The following is a 19,538-nucleotide window of genomic DNA, read 5'->3' as shown; positions in this document are numbered from 1 at the left end:
TATTAACCAGGTTTGTAAAGTATGTTTCATGTCATTTAACAGGAGGTCACTGAATTTTTAAACAAGCAATGGACCAAAACTTTCGATTCATTACACAAACAACAGGCATACACGGCTCAAAAAAATCAACTGGCCCTGGAATACAGGGAGAGGCAGCAAAGGAAATGCCCTTTCTGTGGTCTGTAACAGAGAAAAATCACCTTGCTGAACACTGAAATATGGAAACCTCATCATACATTATTCCCTTGCTTTGAATTTTCTACTGTGAAATTCCAGAATCCCTGCTGGGCACAGGATAAATGAAAAAAAAAAAAAAATTAGTAAAAGGGATCTGATCATCCAGAACTTGAAGAACTATTTTGCAAGATCATTACTGCCCAAGAGGAGATTGAGGTATCTATTTTTACAATAAATTTAGTGCGTTTTTTTCCTCCTGCTTCCTATTCTGCTAGTTTCTCCTAATCCACTTGTTGCATGCTGCATCCACAGAGAAGCCCCCTGCATCCTGTGCTCGCAGGCAGCCCAGCACATCTGGATCCGATCCCTGACGAGGTTTCCTCCACGCCACCACAGCAGAAACAGAAACCGCCAATTTCCAACCCTGCCGAGCCCGTTCCTGCCTCTCCTTCCCCAGGACTGCAGAGCTCCGGGCACATCCCAGCTCACTGCTGGGACACACCTCGCTGTCCCCTGGCAGAGGAGCTCCTGTCCCCACAAAGGAGGATGGACACGTCTCAGTGGGCACAGACACGAAAACAATTCATGTTACAGACGTGAAGTGATTTTTATAGCAGTTAATACTTCACATCAAACGAGCTGGTGCGACGCAGCCACAGCAGCAACACCTCTCAGGCTGACTTCACAAACAATTTTAAAAGAAACACTAAGATTGATTTTGCCCGAACTACTCATTACTTGAGGCAGTCCCTCAGCAGCCTGGGTGCAGTTTTGAGTGTCACAATGTAAGAAAGATCTAAGGCTGCTAGAGAGTGTCCAAAGGAGGGACAGCAGACGGTGAAGGGTCAGCAGGGGCTGCACAAGGAGCAGCTGAGGGTTTGTCTGAACAAACCTGGTTTGTTCAGCTGGAGGAGACTGAGGAGAGACTCACTGGGCTCTGCAGCTCTGATCTCGGCTCTCTGAGACCAGGGACAGGAGGAGGGAACGGCTGGAGCTGTGTGTGGGGAGGTTTAGATTGGATATCAAGAGATGGCTCTCTCCTGGAGGGTGGTGGGCATTGCCCAGGCTCTGCAGGGAATGGGCATGGCCCCAAGGCTGCCAGAGCTCCAGGAGCGTTTGGACAATGCTCTCAGGGATGCCCAGGGTGGGACTGCTGGGGCCAGTTGGACTGATGATCCTCGTGGGGCCCTTCCAGCCCAGGATATTCTGTGACTGTACACTCCAACCCCCACCCCACATCGCTCAGCCCAAACCCAACCTCAATCCCCGAGTTACAACAGGGCCATGCTGACTGCCTGAGCTTCCCAAGTGAATTTTACTGAAGAACTCCAATTTCTCCCTCATCCTGGGAGCTGAAGAAGGCACAGCTCCCCGTGGCAGCAATGCCATCCCGGTGTTCACACCGCGGGCTTGCCCTCCCCGGTCATTACGGCCGAAATGACCGCGGCTGCCCCCGTGCCCCTCGCCCGCTGACATCCCACTCCCACCCGCCTTCCTTTTCGCCAGGGCACTCTGGGCTAATGTAATCATACGATTACATAATTAACCCAGCTGTCTCATTAAGAAAATCAACTGGAATTCAGGGCATAATTAGTCATACAGCAATTAGCATGCTGATGAGCAACTGATGAAAAGCTGTCTCGATATAGAGTATGCTGGGACCACCCTCGTTATTTAAGGAGAGGGGGGAAAAGCCCACCTCGGCTCCTGGAAAAGGAGCTCCTGCGGGACAGGGAATGTTTAAAGTTTATGATTAACCCTTCGGCCGTGGCTGTTGCTGCCGTGAGGGGTGAGGACCCCCGACAACACCGAGGGGCTGATGGCGGGGTTTGCCAAACGGAGTGGAAAAACTGTGTCATTGTTTAAATGTACAATTTGCAGTGCGCAGGGCCAAATTACCCTCTCTCCCCATATATATTTATCTAAATAGATATATATATATTTAACCCCGGGGCTGCGGAGCGCTGCTGGGCGGGAGCAGTCCCGAGGAGCGGGCTCCGACAGCCCCGCCGGGAGGGAGCACCGGGACCCCCGGAGGAACGGCGGCCCGAGTCCCGGAGGGAACGCAGAGAGCCCCGGCGGTGCAGAGAGCCCCGGCGGTGCTGCAGGAGCCCGGAGGGGCTGCCCGGACCCCCGGAGTGGCCGCAGGAGCCCCGGCACCCCGGAGTGGCCGCAGGAGCCCCCGGCACCCCGGAGTGGCCGCCGGAGCCCCCGCACCCCGGAGTGGCCGCAGGAGCCCCCGGCACCCCGGAGTGGCCGCAGGAGCCCCGGCACCCCGGAGTGGCCGCAGGAGCCCCGGCACCCCGGAGTGGCCGCAGGAGCCCCGGCACCCCGGAGTGGCCGCCGGAGCCCCCGCACCCCGGAGTGGCCGCAGGAGCCCCCGGCACCCCGGAGTGGCCGCAGGAGCCCCGGCACCCCGGAGTGGCCGCAGGAGCCCCCGCACCCCGGAGTGGCCGCAGGAGCCCCGGCACCCCGGAGTGGCCGCAGGAGCCCCCGGCACCCCCGGAGTGGCCGCAGGAGCCCCGGCACCCCGGAGTGGCCGCAGGAGCCCCGGCAGCCCCGGCCGGCCCCGGCCCGGAGCGCGGCGGGGAGAGCGGCGAAGCCCGGCCTGGATCGCAGCGCGGGCGGATCGGGCGGCGGCCGCGGGTGCCGGGGGCTCCTCACCCGCGGTAAAATCAGCACAAACGGGGTCTTTCCGTGCGGTGAGACCCCCCCAGGGATGGGCCAGGGGCTGCACCAGAGCACAGCGGTCCGCTCTGCACTGCCCGAGGTTCGTTCTCGGCTTATTCGCAAAATACATTCATAGAAATCACAGAATTAGAATGGTTTGGGTTGGAAGGGAGCTTAAAGCTCATCTCGTTCCATCCCCTGCCATGGGCAGGGACACCTTCCACTAGCCCGGGTTGCTCCAAGCCCTGTGCAACCTGGCCTTGGACACGTCCAGGGATCCTGGGACAGCCGCAGCTGCTCTGTGCCAGGGCCTCCCCACCCTCCCAGGGAACAATTCCTTCCTAATATCTAAATTAAACCTCTTTTCTTTTCCTTTGAATCTATTCCTTTGGTATCATAACATGGAGCTCCTAAAGAGCCTCTTCCAAAACAAAGGACTTGCCTTTCAATAACCCCCCTCCTCCCTCTTCATTTACAGGCCTGTAACACTGGAAACGATAAGAAAGCAAGTTATGAAACAGTGCCAGAACTACAGGGGCAATTAATAATTTATATCACTGGAAATGTGTTTCCTAAGGTTGGGAGCTAAAAATAATTCAAGGAAGGCAACGCGTCTCTTTCAACGCGACTGAATTTCTGTTGCCCAAACCCCGCTGTAAGCAAAGCTCTCGGTGATTGCTCACCAGAAACGCCCACACAAAACGATAAGGGAGGGGAAAAAATAATAATCCTCTTAAAACACAACTTTATTAACGCCATTTAACTTTTTCAAAGGGCCAGGAGTTCAGCCCCGCTGTCACAATACTTCGAAGTCACGAAGTCAAGGAAGTTTTTTTCCGTTCCTAAATGCAACACTGCTCTTTGCAGGGAGCGTTCCTGCCAGAGAATGATCCCTGGATTACAGAGACGGAGAAGCTCCACGAGCTTCTGATGTAGTAACTGCTTTCGTGGGAGACCGCATGTCTGAAAATAATCTGAAAATGTGTTTTAGAAAAAATAATAATTACATTGTAGCTTTTGAATATTCAAACACCTCACAGCATACTTAATTAATTCATTAATTATTCCCCAGAAATTTCAGGGGTAAATTGAAATAGCCTAGAGAGACTGAGACAAAGATTTCATGGAATAAATGATAGCTTTGCTCCCGTTCCCCTATGACTCTGCTAGCCCAGGGACAGAAGAGTTATAGCCATAATTCCATTTGAAACAAAGCTCATCATCTCTCCAACTCCTCACTTCATAAAAACCATGAAAAGGTTCTTCCTTCAATCAAGAATTATACATATTTTCTTGCTCTCCCATCCCACAGGACTGGGATCTGTGACTTCCTTTTATTTTTTTCCACTTTTAAACAGCATTCTATTCACCCTCTGGCTGTCAGAGCATTCTGTGCAGGCTGAACTGGGGAATTCAAAGTGCCCACAAGAGGGTGAGGGACTCTCATTTTCCTTACCAGAAAAAAAAAAAAAAAAAAAAAAGAAAAAAGAAGAAAAAAAAGTCGAATCCCAAATTCTGCCGACCTCTGGAAGCAGCAAAGGCAGACTGATGGGACCCCCCTGCGTGGGGACGGGGGAGTGGCAGCAGACCGGCGCCTTTCCTCCCCATTAATCACGGCACGAGTTTCCCAAAGCTTGCAGGGTTAAATGGAACAGCACGGGATGGTGTGCAGGCAATGTGACCACAATCATACTGATCCCTCCCAGAGTGTGGTCCTTACATCTTGTGGGCTATTATTTAAAAACATCTTTTATTTATCTCCCAGCTCGGGAATGGTTACTGCCGGAAAGATGCCCCAGATTGAGATGCATCACTATCCTAGAGTCAAAAAAAATCATGTAAGGCAGAGTAAATGATCGACTCCTTCATGAACTACACTGCAGTTCCCTCTATTTTCAAAGGCGTGACCAAAGAAAATCCTCAGAAAAGTTTTTAATATTAAACGTGGGGTTTGCATAATAAGTAGGGCAGTATTTGATGGCGCTTTGTCAGCTGAAAAAGAACCTAATGAGTTACAAGAGAAGCCACTGCAACTGAAAAGGTTCCAATTTGATTGTTAGTGTTCTAGTAATGGCCCAGGACAGTGGAATTTCTACTCACACTTCGAGCTCAGTGCAAAGGACAGTTACAGAAAAACACTTCAAGTTTCATTTCTCCTACTTTGAGATTATAAAAGAAAAAAGAGCCTTCTACTATGTTTGAAAGCATTTCTTCTATATTCATCCATTCTTTCTCCTAAAAGCTTCTGAACAGACTTAGCAATAAACCCTCCGAAAGCTGGGGTTTATCCTAATTCCAGTTCACATTCCTGCAACCGAGAAAGGGAAAGTCCAATATTCCCAGTCATGGGCCTTGGGGCTGCTCTAAATCTCTCCCTGCAGCAACATCTCCGGAAGGGCTGTGGTGACACCCTGCAGGTGAGCACAGCCCCGTCCCGCAGGGATATCTGCTGGGATATCTCCTTCTACCCAATGTTCTTCCTGCTCCTATTCACTGCATCCTTCCCCTTATCTGCACCGTCTCTCTTCCTTCCGTGCCTCCAGCCTACCAAGTAAAATAGGGCTTGACAACCACACAATAAATTTTTTAAAGTGAATGCTTTAGGGATATTTCTTCCTCTGAATATTTATTCCGGCTTTTACAAAGGAATTTATCCAATTATTAATTCAAAGGGAAAAACTGGAGAAAAAAAGGTATGTGATCAGACAAGCCCAACTTCAAGCCATGTATTCAGGTAACAGAAATATTTTCAGTTATTTTGACATGGGTTTCAAAACATAAGGATAAAGTGAATGAGTTCTAAAGATGGGAACTGGCCAGGACTTTGTGCTCCATCTGAAAATAGCTGTGTAACACCAGCAGTGCTGCCCTACCAGCGTGCACTCACCCTGCACACATCCCAAACTGCACGTTGTGCTGTGGCTCACAATTCCAGCCCCACGGGGAAGGAGGCTGAAGTGATTATGAGCTACTTGCACATTCCTCAGCACGGCACTGCCAAAGGCTGGAGCAGCATCCCGGGCGATCCCGGATATTCTGGAACACGAAACAGTGGCAGCTCTGCCCCTCTGAGAGCTCTGCTCAAATCTCCCCTCTGCAGTCAGAACTTTAAACTGTCCCTCTCACTCCCACTCGGGCATCCCTTGCAGATTTGGAGAACACTTTGGGGAGAATCACTAAATTTCTACAGTCCATAATTTTTTACTTAGCTTCCAGATTTTCCTGTTTGTGCAACTCCATCTTTTTAACTGTTCTAAACACGCAGGTGAAAGCATCAAGGATTTTGGCTTCAGATGGGATCCACTCACCAGCTAAATCACTGCCTGCAGCCACGGGGGTTTATGGCTTTTCACTCTTTCAAGTATTAACGATGCTCAGTTTTCTGCCTAATTTTATCAGATTTTCAAGTGTGTTTAGAAAGACACCCGACTGCTGTGTTTGAGGGGTGTCTGTGCCACTTCTGTGTCCGTGAGCAAGTTCATTTTGCTTCCTTTCCCCCTGAGAGTACTCACTGTAATATTGTTTTCCTCTCCCTCTAAGGTTGAGGAAAGGCACATTATGAATATGCATTTCCCTTGTACAGCCTGGGCCAGCAAAACCATAAACTTGTTCATTTTATGGGTCTGTCTTTTGTTTTATTCTAACATATTTTATTGGGAAAGGGGTGACAGTTTTGACATGTATTATTAACAAATGAGGAACTGCCTAAAATTTTTCACACTGCAGTGATACCAAACATTTCTCAAAAATGATCTGTGCTGTTCAGCCTCGATGTACCACAAACTCAGGGTTTACTATCTCTTTAATCCTGATCTTTCTCTTTAGACAGTTTTGCCAACCAATTATCCATTATCTCAGACAAGAGTACTCTAAGTATTAACTTTTGCAAACTCTTTTTTTTGTATTCTACTTTGGGGTGTGCTTAAGCAGTCCCTCAGAGTGAACCTCTTTTCCCTCACCTTTCTTAATTATCCCCTAAATTTACATTCACCCAGCTCTCCCTTCAGGCAGAAAAGGCTGGGGGTATCTAGGTTGAAATTTTAGCACATCATGAGTAATCTGGGTCTGTAAAAGTCTTTATTATATAGACTTTCTTACCATTAACCTTTCTGCTTAACATTACACCTTCCCAAAAATGTACATAAATACAACAACTTCATACACATTTATCAACTCCAACATAAGCAGCAGGTAATTTTTCTGGGGGAAAAAAAAACCCCAATGAAATCCAAAATCAAACCTGTTTTTCTCTTGCATCACCTTTAACCTCAGGACATTGATTAAATACACTTTAAATGAAATTTTCTCATAGCCCAAGCAGCAGTGCAAGTCTGGAGAGGGTAGTGAGTTGTAAATAATCAAAAAGCAAAGGCTGATAAATGGCTGATTATTTGCAAGCACTGCAAATAATTTTCATTTCTGCCTTTAGAAGTAATTCCCTCACACTTATTTAGTGCTTTACTGATCATTTATTTGAAAAGACCTTTGTGTTTTCTCAGGTAAAGCATTCTTTGGAAAAAGAAGGCCCTATGCAGGGCAGTTGGAATTTGCAAGGCTGAACTGGGGTTGTGTGTAGACTAAAATACAACATGTAGTGATAGGAGTGTGGAAAACTCCTTTGGAAGGAGCCTGCTCCTCCTTCAAACCCCTTTGTGAGACACAGCCCCTATGGCTGGGTGTGCAATTCATGATGGCAAGGAGCAAGGGAAAGATAAAATTTCCACTTCAGCCATCTTTCACTGTTATTGCTTTTGATTGTTTTGACAGGGCACATTAAAAAAAAAAAAATCTTATTTTTACCTTCTCTGTTTTTTGTTACACTTCCCTACAATAGCAGATCCTCTGAGCTAAAACCCACATCAACATATTATATAGCACCCAATCTGATCACAGCACAGACCTGGGAAGAGTCTCCAATAAAACCACACACACATCCTCTTTTACACCCCGAGAGTCGTTTCGTTTCCTGACGAATTTCTCATTCCCATTAAGGAGAAACAAAACCCATTTCTGGCTCAGCCCTGGAAGGCAGCACAGCCCCTCCAAACCAAGAGCAAGCAGTTTGCATTAACCTTCCCTCACTCTCAAATGTCCATATGCTGAAAAAACTCTGGTTTTTTCCTGTTCTACCGACTGAACCCAACTGGGTTTAATTGTGCCACATCCAGAGAGCAGAGTTGGTGTTTAAAGGCAGAATTGTTTCTACTTTGCCTACACAGGAGCAATACTGAGACAAAATACTGAGCAAATCCAGCGTGGCACTGGGCTGTAATTGCAGTGATCCATTGCAGAAAGAACACTCTATTTAACCACTTTATCCAGACACTGACACCTGGCATTCGCTTGGTCTCCATGTTTTAACTTTTACTTGAAAATTACACTGACATTTTGTTTAAAAAAAAAAAAAAAAAGTAGTGAACACAGTTCCTTTTCAAAATAAAAATATTTAGCTTTTTTTATGCTTACTATTTGTCCTTTGAAGATTTAGGAGGAAAAAAAAAGAATTTTGAATTTACTGTTTCTGCAAGGCAACACCGCTCCTCCAAACACACAACAAGGCTCCAATTTCACTTTAAGTGCTTGCAAGATTAAGACCCTAAAAGCCAAGAGTGTTAACATAATACACTTATTTTATAAAACTGGAGACAAAGGAATCTTGAAGGCTTCCTCAAAACACAGACCCAACCTCCCTTTACTTCAAAATAAATATATTCACATTATTTTTAAAGGTAAGTTGTGACAACCTTGTTGATTAGTGCAATTCATGTGGCAGGATTCGCTTTTCCCTTGCTCTGTACTGCATACTGAAAATAAGGCAATTAAATGAGAAAATTAATTCCATTAATTAAAAATGTTCAGTCTCGAGCAAGACAGAATGATCTGAGCTGTATAAATGAACATAAACCAAAATGTTTTCCTTGACATGTGCTTTCCTTTAAGAAGGATAAATTTTGCTGCACAAAGCAATGATAATGCTATTTTAACAGCGTCATAAAGCTGGAGAGAGATATATAAAAGGTCTGTTTTATCTTTTAAAGAGAAACCCCCTGATGTACATAGGAAAATTTACAAGTAAAATACCACCCTTCCCACAAATTCCTTACTGGTGAGCCTGAGTGAAAACTCTGGTCAGGTCAGGAAAGAAAATGATTAAACTTTGCTGAATCCATAAAGCACTGTAGCTGGAGTTTCAATACAGATCATTTTATAGTAAAATTAAAATAGAAGCCCTTTTTAATTATATAAAGTGTGCACATTATTACTGAGGAGAGGAATACACACTTTCCTCAAGAACCATAAAATTGGCTGCTGGGAATTAGACTTCGGCTGCAATTATTATATGGTTCTATAAAGGATATTGAAAGTCTGATAAAATTGCACCCTTGTCATGTAACAGCGATGCTTAATGCTAAATAACCACTCTGCAGCATTCCAGGCATAGCTTCCCCCAAACATCATCCTCCCTTCTCACACCGAAAAGAAAACACAGCAGCATTGGGGAGCTAAAAGTGTACCTAAATATTTGAAATACCAAATGAACAGGTCAAAAGATATGTAAAGCCACACGGAGGCAAAGCAGCACATGTGATAAATGACCACTGATGGCTGTTTATAAAGGAGAGCTCTCCATGGATACCCACCCAACCCTCCATGGATACTGCCCAACGTGGCAGACTACACAGGATGAGAAGGAAAAAAAAAAAAGAGCAACACAATGAAGCAGAGTGACAAAGACCAGTGCCATACATTCCTAATGGCTGCTTTCCTTCTCCTTGCAGCGTGTGTTGTAAACTGTGAGTATCTGTTACGTCTGCACGCAGCTACAGGAGACCGACTGGACTTCTCCTGGAGAACCTGGAATTTATTTTTACCTCAGACCTCCAGGTAAGAGCATGGGCCTAAAACCTCATCCTTTCTCATCCCACAGACTCCACTGCACTCCCAACTCAGCCAGGCTGAAGATTTTATGTATATTAAGAATATCAAAGAAATATTTCTGTGACAGGTGACATAAGGCACGCGCAGGGGACGGCGGGGCAAGAGAGAGGCTGTGGGGCATGGGAGCAGGGCTGTAAATTTTGCTCCTGCAAATGAAAGAAAAGAGAAAATTCTTTCTCCTACAAAGAAGTCCTGACAAAGTCCCTCACCATTCCAACGGCATGGGTGGGATATAAATCCTACCTTCTCCTCAAGGCTTGGTCTGATCTGCTGCTCAGATCCCAGCACCTGTGATGTGCCAGGCTTCAGCAAGAAGCTTCTGCACCAGAGCACACGAAGGATCCCACACAGCTCTTGTTTGACACCACTTCTCAGTCGTGAAAAAAGCCAGACTGCTCCAACTCAAACCTACTCAGCCTACTACCAAATTATGGCAGGAAGCTGCAGAGAGTGTTAGTGTGGAGATGGAGGGGCTGCAGTGCCTCTCCCCAGCGCTCATGCTGGACTCCCAGGCTGCGGATATCTTGGGAATGTTTCCATGGAGGGGTTTCTTTCCAAGCCAGAGCTGTGGGTGCCCATCCCAGGCCCACACTGCTCGTGCCAGGCAAACTGCTCGTGATGGTTGGGACCCTCTCTGAGTTATCCACTCCTCCCATGGCAGGAGCAGGTGGGCAAAGGGAGATGTTCTGTGCTCAGCAGAACGTTACTGAAAGTCTGAGCAGGAAATAAGTGAAGGAAAACTCACAGACCCCAACTGACTAACCTAAAAACAACATTCCCGAGGCAGTTGTGGCCCAGGAAGTGCGTGGTGAGTCCCTGCATCCCTACAGAGGGACTGGCCACTGGGCACTGCTCAGCTATGAATAGGAAAGCATTAAAAAATGCATCTGTTAGCTCAGACTGAGCATCTGAAAACACTGACCTTTCAACCAGTTAATCATTAAACTAAAGCATTAAAAAATTAATTTTTATTTGAAGCATGCATGAAATGCGCTCCTTAAATGGTAAAACCAGTACAGGCCACGTACTATGAAGCCTTAGAAGTATTTAAAAGTATGAATCACACCTCAAAACCTCTCTTGAGGTATTTTGACTATTATATATATATATATATATATAAAATTTTAATGTTTTATAAAACTATAAAATGACACACAGAGTCATGTGCCAACAGCTCAGTCAGGCCAAGATGTGGCAGTGGAGACTTGGGCTCCTCAGCCTCTCTCAGCTGTGGGTACAGCTGCAAAAAGAAAAATCTGCTCTGGCAGTTATTTATTTACCACTGGGGGAAAAAAAAATCAACTCCCAAAATGTGAAAAGAAATGAACTGAAACCAAATGACAAACAAAGTAAGTTGGTATGCCAAACAAAAGGGAAGTTGAAAACACATAGAATAAAGGCCTTTGAATAAAATTTATGATCACACTTACACTGCAGAGAACTGAAATTTGGTAGTGATTCAGTTTTCAGTAAGGCTTTTTCTTTTGTTTTTCTTGGAAGGCATGAAATGTTTTCTCTATCCTTTAAAAGTACAAGTATTGCTTTTTCTTGGTGAAACTTTGAGATGCCTTTTTTTGTTAAAATTGTCTGAACCCTCTAACAAACAAAATACTGAGGATCACAGAGTAGCATCATAATATAAATTGATTAATAGATACATTGACATGTAGATGCAATGGGAAGTCCTGAAATGTGCCACAGTTACAGTTCTCTCCATTAGAAACAATACAGGAGTCTGTCAGTTCCAGAACCAAACCATTGCTTCTGTTTACCTTATTAAAGGTAGGAAAAATGCCCAGTAGCATTCACACAAACATGAACCATTAGTTTTTCAGAATAAGGGAATAATTAGCTTACCTGGAACATCAATTAATCTCTTATAAACATTCAAGAAGGCTGCCTCTGCTTCTTTGCTTCTTTTACCCAATGCATCAATCTAAAAGGGGAGATGAGAAAAGAAGCTTTAAGACTTGTTCCAATACAACTCTCACACTCAGAGCTATAAATATAAATTAATAATTTCATGTAAACCTAGTAAGTACATAAAAAGGGAATCCATGTCTCCTGTGTACAGCTCCTATAGAGGCAGTCTTAAAAGACTGTTTCTGCTACATTTGTACTGAATATAAAGTCCATTTTTCAGCCCAATAACAAGCATCAATATTTTCATGACCACTCCTGCCTGTTGTGATTCTTTACTTTAAATCTTTATAAAAAGCCTGGTACTTGCCAGGCAGATTCTCTCCTCAACAACTGTTTTCCTTTACCACTTATAGAGATCTAGCACAGCAAACGGAACTGCGGCCACTTCTGATGTCCCACTCTGCCTCTATTGTGATAAATAGATTTTTCTATTATTTCCAATAAGCCCCTGAGGAGATGGAAAAATGAACTTGTTGAGCACCCTGTGATACTTAACACTAAATAACTGTGAATCTTCTACATGCAAAGTTTTCTACTACAGCTCAGGCACAGTCTGCACTCCTGAGCTCCTTTGACCAGCTTCTCTTTGTGCTCTGTAACACACACAATACTCATCTAAGAATTTATTTTTATCATTTTACTATTTTCCCTCTACGTCTGTATTTTCATCTAAAACTCCATTTTACAAGGAAAGGCAGCTTAACGGCTCTGAGAATAAAATACCCATTCCACAGCAACTTTTTTTTGGTAAACATGTATTTTCCTATTGTAGTAGAAAGCAGAGGATTTTCTATTGCTTCATACTGACAATAAACAACCAAACTGACTCAGGATCAGATCCAGTGAATTAATACTCCAAAGCAGAGGGACAGAAAGGGAAACAGGAAAGCCTGACACAGCTCTGTGGCAGCTTACCCGAATCAGGAAACCAAAGGCATGGAGATTATCGTTCCCATATTTTAATAAAAGGCAAGGAAGGATCTGAAGAACTGCGGATACAAAGGCCTGATATCAATTCTTCTGTGTATTTGAAAGGCAGTGAATATTATGGAACCATTTAAAGGTGCGGACGTCACTGCGGCCTAAAAAAAGGAAGGCCCTGTCTGAAAAACGTCCTTGAATTCTTTCTCTACATTATTGATTCATAGATAAGGCAGAAACAATGGCCAGAGTTTACTGTATCTGTATTTCAGGAAAGTATCTGATATTTTATTCTGCAGGAGGGGGATTTGCAGCACTGGGAAGCGTATGACCAAGCCAGGGCTTTGCCAGCGCTCGGGCTCGGGAAGCGCCGCGTGCCCGGGAGAGGAAGAGGAGGGGAGATAAAGCAGGAGGGTGCTGCGGGGTCAGCCCTGGTGCCACTTGTGTTTACTTTGTCCTGAAACACCTCTGTGAGGAGAAGGGAGAGATTTGGGAAGGGAGAGGGGGCAATCCTACAACGTGGACGATTAAATCATGCAGGGAGTCGGAGCGCAGCGCGGGACAGCGTGCGGCTGGTGCGGATCAGCCTCACGGCTGCTGAGGGACTTGTCCGGATCATTACGGGCAGGATTAAGGCCAGCAAACCAAAGGACGATCGTAGAAATCACCCAGAAGCACAATGCACAAGGTATAAGCCAAGAAAAGGCTTGGAGGGGAGGAGGGTCAAGGAGGGAAATAAGGACACGGGCAGCGTCCGCGCAGCATTTGGCAGCAGCAGCGAGGAAATCTTGGGAGATACGGCGAGAGGCTGGGAAGAGACAAGTTCTGGCAACACAATACAAGGCTGTATTTAAAGAAATAAACCAAATTCCTATTCCGCTTACATCCCCCCAGGATCTGCATTAATTATGGAGATGGGTGGAGGTGTGGTGTAACTGACACCTGACCTATTTAGAGCTTATCAAAGGGTATTGGAAAAGTGATAAATGAGCATCAGATGCTGAAATGATGGAGGATGTGGAGAGCAGATATAAATTCTCAAGAAGAGCTGGCCATGCTGCTCTTTCAGAGTTTCCCAAGAAAGACCATAGAAAGGCACTGGAATCTCCCAGGGCATCCAACCTACCTCAGAGCAAGGGATTGATGGTTGTGAGTAACCCACTTAATAATCTGAATTTGAGCAATCACAGATGGACTGATGCTCATTAGGGAAGGAGAACAGAAGCAATTCGGAGAGAACATTTTCACACGAGGAGTAGCTGAAATGAGCCTGTGGAACGAGGTGCCAAAGGCAGGGAGGCCCTGGGATGTGTAAATCCATGCTGGGGAGTGTCAGGCACTGCTCGGGATGGGGTGAGAAGGAAGGGGCACCACCAGGGACACTTGTGCAGTTGAGCTGTTTCATGGGTGCACAGAGACTCTCTGAAGGCCAAACCACACCATATGTTACACTTCTGGACTTCAACGTTCCCACTTAGAATTTTCTCTCGCTGCTGCTAGGCAGAGAGCAGCCAAATTTAAATTACTATTATTAAATACAATTAGCATTACAGCACTGATTCTGTACTGTATTTTGAAAAATTCATTTGCCCCTTTTATGAAAAGCAAAGCACTTAAAATGCTTCCATTTCTGGGAAATAACAGGATGGATTTGTTTTCCTATTACAGTTTTTCCACATTTTAATAAAGAGCATTTGTACTTTTGTTCTCTCTAAGTATTATAGAAGGTATGGTTTATTTGCTCCTTACCAGTTATAGAGTGATGGAAATATAAACCAGGTTTGAAACAACATCTTGCAAGGAGATCAGAGACTTTCCAAAGGAAACAGTTTGTAAATCACAGGTATTTTACACCTTTTCTCGCCCTCAAATTCAAAACCAGAATTCCAAACAATCCCACTAGGCAGAAATATGGTTTTATGTTTTAGTTGTTAAAAAAAATAAATCAACCTGTCTGGTTTAAAGTTCTATAAAAATGAGCACTGCAACTATTTTATATCTTCAAATAAAATTTAGAAAAATCACCATGACAACTTTAACCGGAATAAAAAAATAATTAGGCATGCCAGCACCCAGGTGCATAAGGAAATAAGGAAATATGGGAGGAAAAAGACTTAAAAAATAGCAAAATATAAATGAAGTCCAGAGAGAGGAAACAGAGCACTGAAATGACATGGAAATATTTGGAAGTTCACTGAAAAATTTTCAAATCAAAGCAAAATTGTTTTAGGAGCCAACAAGGCTGAGCTGCAATCAGCTCACATTAAAACCGTTGAACTACATTATAAAACTCTTGCTGAACATTTTTATTTGACTCTAAAAACTTCAGGGACCCTGAAAGAAGTCAACTTATAATTACACTTGCGTTGTCTTGACACGAGCTTAGTTCCAAATCTTAATTTATCTAAACCAGGCCCCATTATGTCTTCTCTGAGCAGAAAGAAACAACAGTGACCTCTGTATTCCCCACCACCCCCATAAACATATGTTCACTTTTAAGTTTTGGCATCCTATTTGTCTTGATAATACCACTGGCTCTGCAGTGAGATAACAGAACCGAGACACCAGGAATCCTCCCTGCTCAGCACAGCCTTCCTCTCACTCTTCACCCCTAAAACATCGCCGGAGCTACGCGGAGGAGCCGTGGCCAGACACCGGGCTGAGACCAGTCCTCCCTTTATCCACCTTGTTTTTCCAGGTCAAGTGCTCTCCTGAGCTGATGCTCAGGGTACCAAGGTCACCCTGGAGATTAAGTGTCTCCCCTTCCCCTCCAGAATCGTCTCCTTCCAACCTGCCAGGAAGATCTCCGTGGTCTGATCCCTTTCTTGTCTGACACTGCTGGCTTGCTCCCCCAAAAACATGGAGAGCCTAGTTCAGGAGTACTTGGTCCCAGTCTCATACCCACTGCACCCGGCTGAAATCAAAATATCATCAATGAACTCCACGGACTTATCTCCACTTTTACGTAAGCACCACGGATCTGGCACCTAGGCCAGGGAAGGTGCTGAACGCGGGTTTATCTGAGTGTTGCCTCTTTCAGCTGTGTCCAGCCAAGTCCAGAAGGACAGAAGCAAAGCCTCTGGCTTTAGTTTGGAATCTGTCAGTTTTTATGCAGTAGGAGATTCCAGCATTAATTCAAGTCTGATGTTTAGTGCCCCCCAATCTCCTGAGCACGGGTCTGCAGGGCTGGGATGCTCTGGGCTGTATGAACCTGGTATCACCTCATGGGCTGCAGTCAGACTGAAGGATGCACACCTCTGCTCCTGAATTTAAAGATGAAACGGGATGATTGAAGCTCTCTGCAAGGAAGCTGGACTGCCAGATGCCAGCACATCCTGCACTGACACTTGAATTCTCTGAACTGAGGGATATCAGCACATTAACAAATCTCTGAGCATGAGACTGCCACGTGTGCTGCTCGTCTGGGACCCACTTGGATCATTCAGCACAAGCTGGAATGCTGGGATGCTGCACTCAGCATCCCAAAGACAGCTCCTTTGTGAGGGGTTCTCAGGGCTGTGTCTGTCTGGCATTACCAAAGCACTGGTGATTTACTCTCAGTACCACAAACACAAGTGTTCACACAACTGTGCTAAATATGAACTTTGCAGTCCCAGCTCTTCCACTCATCCTCACAGTTCTCCACTTCAGTTCCCACTCTTGTTAACCACCTTAACATGTCTTTTACTGTCCTGCTCACAATCTGGAACTAATTTATCAAGTAAAAATAAATTATTTAAAAGAGAAGTTATTTTTCTGTTCTGATTTTTAATAGATGGATGCCTTAAGGAGACACCCATCCCTTTTTCCTTACAAGTCTTCTGTCATATTGTTTTGCATCACGAAATTTTTCCATTTGTCTTCAATTACTACAAGTTACCAAAACACCATTAAGAACTGGAAAAACCATATGAAACAAAGGGAAAAGCACGAGAACAACTCATTAAAGCACCACTCTTTTAAGCCATGCTGTATTCTTGAATAACTGCCTTGGAATCAAATGGTGGCTATAGCAGGAATATTAATGCATCCGTCTTGCTCTGAAGCCTTTAAATACGGTTGGCTTGATTTTCTTAATACCAAGAGATATCCACATTAATAAATAAATTAATAAAAATAACATTGCCATTTACAAATTAATAAAATTTATTCACTGTCCCTGTTAGTTTATTTTGCCGCTGACAAAAGAAAAAGTAACAAATTCTTATTTTTAGTTTTGTTGCAATTAAAACAGGTTTGTAGCAAAATTATAAAGAAATTATTTCTGTGCAGTTGCTTAAGGCATATGGTGTGGATTTTAGCTGGGCTATAAATTCTTTAACAGAATTAAGGACTTCACAGTGGATCCAACACCAATCTGTTTAACAAAGCTGCTTGGGTTGGGACATAGGTACCAGGAAAGAGCCTGGGAAGGGCATGCCTGCCTCACCAACTTGTTGGTTTAACCTCAAGTTAAGCAGAGAGCTTTAGGAAGGACTCAAACACCTCAACTTTTCAATTCTCTTCCCTTCACTGTGAAACAGCTGCAACCTTGAACCCTTAAAACCTCCTCTTCCTTTCATGCCCAGATAAATCCTGATTTTCCCAGACAAACAACACTGCCATCCTCTGAGGAATGTTCTCACAGGACAGCTTCTTGCTGCTTTTCCAATCTTTGATCTTCCTTCCCAGTACAAGAGCCCAGCCCAACATGTGCCTGCAGATATTGACAGCAGAGCCACAGCTCTGATTAAATCCTGTTTGCCACCCTGCCTTTGGATCAGCGGCTGTGCTGTCCCTGCTGGACCTCTCCTGGAGCTTTGGATAACCCACCTGCCTCCCTCCTCACCACTCTGCATTTCAGAGCAGGTTTCCCAGCTCCCAACCCATCCATGGGGTAGGCAGGGAGCAGCCCTGCTCCCTCCTCCTCCTCCTCCTGCCGGAGTGTGATTCAGCTCAGTGGCTCGGTGAAAAGCGAAGGAAGGAGAGGAAGAGTTTATTCTCCATTCTGCTGGCAAACTGAACTGACTTATGCTGTGCATTTGCTGGGCTCAGCACGAGGGAGGAGGTGGGGACCCAGAGCTGTGGCAAGGACACCCCATGGCACGGGTCCCTCACCTGAATGGATCAGCAGGAACAGCATGAAACCAGTGACAAGGATTGGATGGCACAAGGAGGCTCAGAGTGTCAAATGTTACCAAAATTCTCTTTCATCCATCAATCTTTACAGTATGAAAGTGGATTAACTTTGTTCATGTCTATATTAGTTGATTTTATACACTCTGATGTAATGACATATTACAATTTTCCTGGAGGCTTTGGTGTTTTTTCATGCTCAAGTAAAACAAATCAAAGGACAGCCTGGTCCTGGAAATAAGGACTTTGCTCAAAGAAGGATAAAGGATACTCCTGAACACCAAGCTAATGCCAACATCCCAGCCCCTCTGACACTTTATTCAAACTCTCACAGTGTTTTCTGGTGTCACAAACCAGTAACTCCAGCAATCAGGGCTGCCTGGAAGCTATTTCTGTGGAAATAGGGCTGATTTGCAATGTTTTACCCCAGTTAGTAAGTGTGGCTGCCAATGACTAGTCAAATTGTGTTGTACATAAATTTTAAGTGGTGTAAAAACCTTGTGTGAAACCAGATATGGGGTGCCCCAATCTGGCTGCACAATGAATAATTATTTACCGTCGTAATTCTACATTTTCATCCCAGCCTCTCTCCTCAAGTCAGCACAGGCCAGTCGTGAATTTTCTTAACGCCAAAAAGGTAAAACAAAGAGGTGATCTCTAAACATCCTTCCCCCACAACTGAAGGAACATCTTTCTAGTGAATAAATCAGCAAATCATTTGTTCTGTCACCAAAGAGGGAGATGTCAGAGCTTGCCAGTTGTGATCCTCAAGATTCTGTGAGAGCACAAGGATGGAGAACAACTCTGGCCACGCCAGCCCAGCCATGTTTGGGAAATGGGGCAGGGAGGAAGGGGAGAAAGCCAGGACAGAGCAGCCTGGGCTACCCCACATCACCCCCAGCTTCCCAGCAGCAGGAGTTATGTGTAAGGTGAGTGGGTGCTCTCACCTGCCCGTGCACCTCTCCCCTCCAGGCTCTGAGCAGTGACCTGGAACCCACAATCACTCCTCTCCCTCATGGATGATCCAAACTTCTGTTTAGGTATTTTTAAAAAAATTAGGTCAGAGCTAATTCCTCTTGAGGAATCTGTGCAAGAAGGCGTTCATTAACCACCTTTGTGCAATAAATACCAAGATGCACCCTTTTCCTGGTGTTTTGTACTGAGCTCACCCGCTTGCTTCTCTTTTCTGACAAAGCAAGACCAGCTTGTATAGAGCCTCATAGTAATTCTGTAATAAACAGAGGTAATTCTGTAATAAACAGAGATAATTCTGTAATAAATACAGAGATAATTCTGTATTTGGAGAAACAGGGACTCGTCAGAATACCTCGCCTGGCCCAGCCCTCCCATCCCCATTCCTTCCAGCACACTTCAAGCTCTCTTTTTTTTCTTCTGAGGATGAGAAGACACTGCTGACCCTGCGAGCTGCACCAGTGCTGCCTGTCGGAATCCTGAATAAACTGAATTTCCCACCACTGTTCCCGTTGCCCCCGAGCGCGTGGCAGCGGCACAGCGCGCCTCGGTACAGACAGCCCACCAGCTGCCAACAGGAATTTCAGCACTTTGTCAATTATGTAAAAATAAGAGGATTTGGGCTGATCCTCCCCAAAGTTACCCTGGTAGTCTCTGCTGTCTTGGTACAACTTGCCTGCAAGTTGGAGAGGAACCTGCAAGAGCTTTGGGGAAGGTGCACGGCGCCTGTCGCTGCCTCTGGTGGGATGTGTAAGGTTTGGGACTTTGCCTGTTATCCCCACAGCTGAGAGCTGTCCCAGGAAGGAAAAGGGGATTATTGA

The 19,538-nt window shown here is 45.1% G+C and overlaps 1 protein-coding gene and 1 long non-coding RNA gene across 15 annotated transcripts in view; one reads left to right on the top strand and one right to left on the bottom strand.

The window, feature by feature from the left end:
* The window catches only part of CUX1 (cut like homeobox 1), a 307,420-nt gene that overhangs the window by 139,040 nt on the left and 148,842 nt on the right, over positions 1–19,538 (bottom strand). For all 14 annotated transcript variants that reach the window (XM_068210258.1, XM_068210246.1, XM_068210247.1 and 11 more), the window contains one exon: positions 11,644–11,722. In XM_068210258.1, coding sequence (XP_068066359.1) covers positions 11,644–11,722 — 79 coding nt within the window. The remainder of the gene's footprint in view (positions 1–11,643; positions 11,723–19,538) is intronic.
* On the top strand, positions 7,716–14,334 carry LOC137485674 (uncharacterized). Its single transcript, XR_011005418.1, has 2 exons — positions 7,716–9,732; positions 12,482–14,334. It is a non-coding gene; the product is annotated as an uncharacterized lncRNA (long non-coding RNA).

The sequence above is a fragment of the Anomalospiza imberbis genome, chromosome 20, assembly GCF_031753505.1.
Source record: "Anomalospiza imberbis isolate Cuckoo-Finch-1a 21T00152 chromosome 20, ASM3175350v1, whole genome shotgun sequence".
Lineage (NCBI taxonomy): Eukaryota > Metazoa > Chordata > Aves > Passeriformes > Viduidae > Anomalospiza > Anomalospiza imberbis.
The sequence above is the reverse complement of the archived record's forward strand: the minus strand, read 5'-3'. Positions and strand labels throughout refer to the sequence as shown.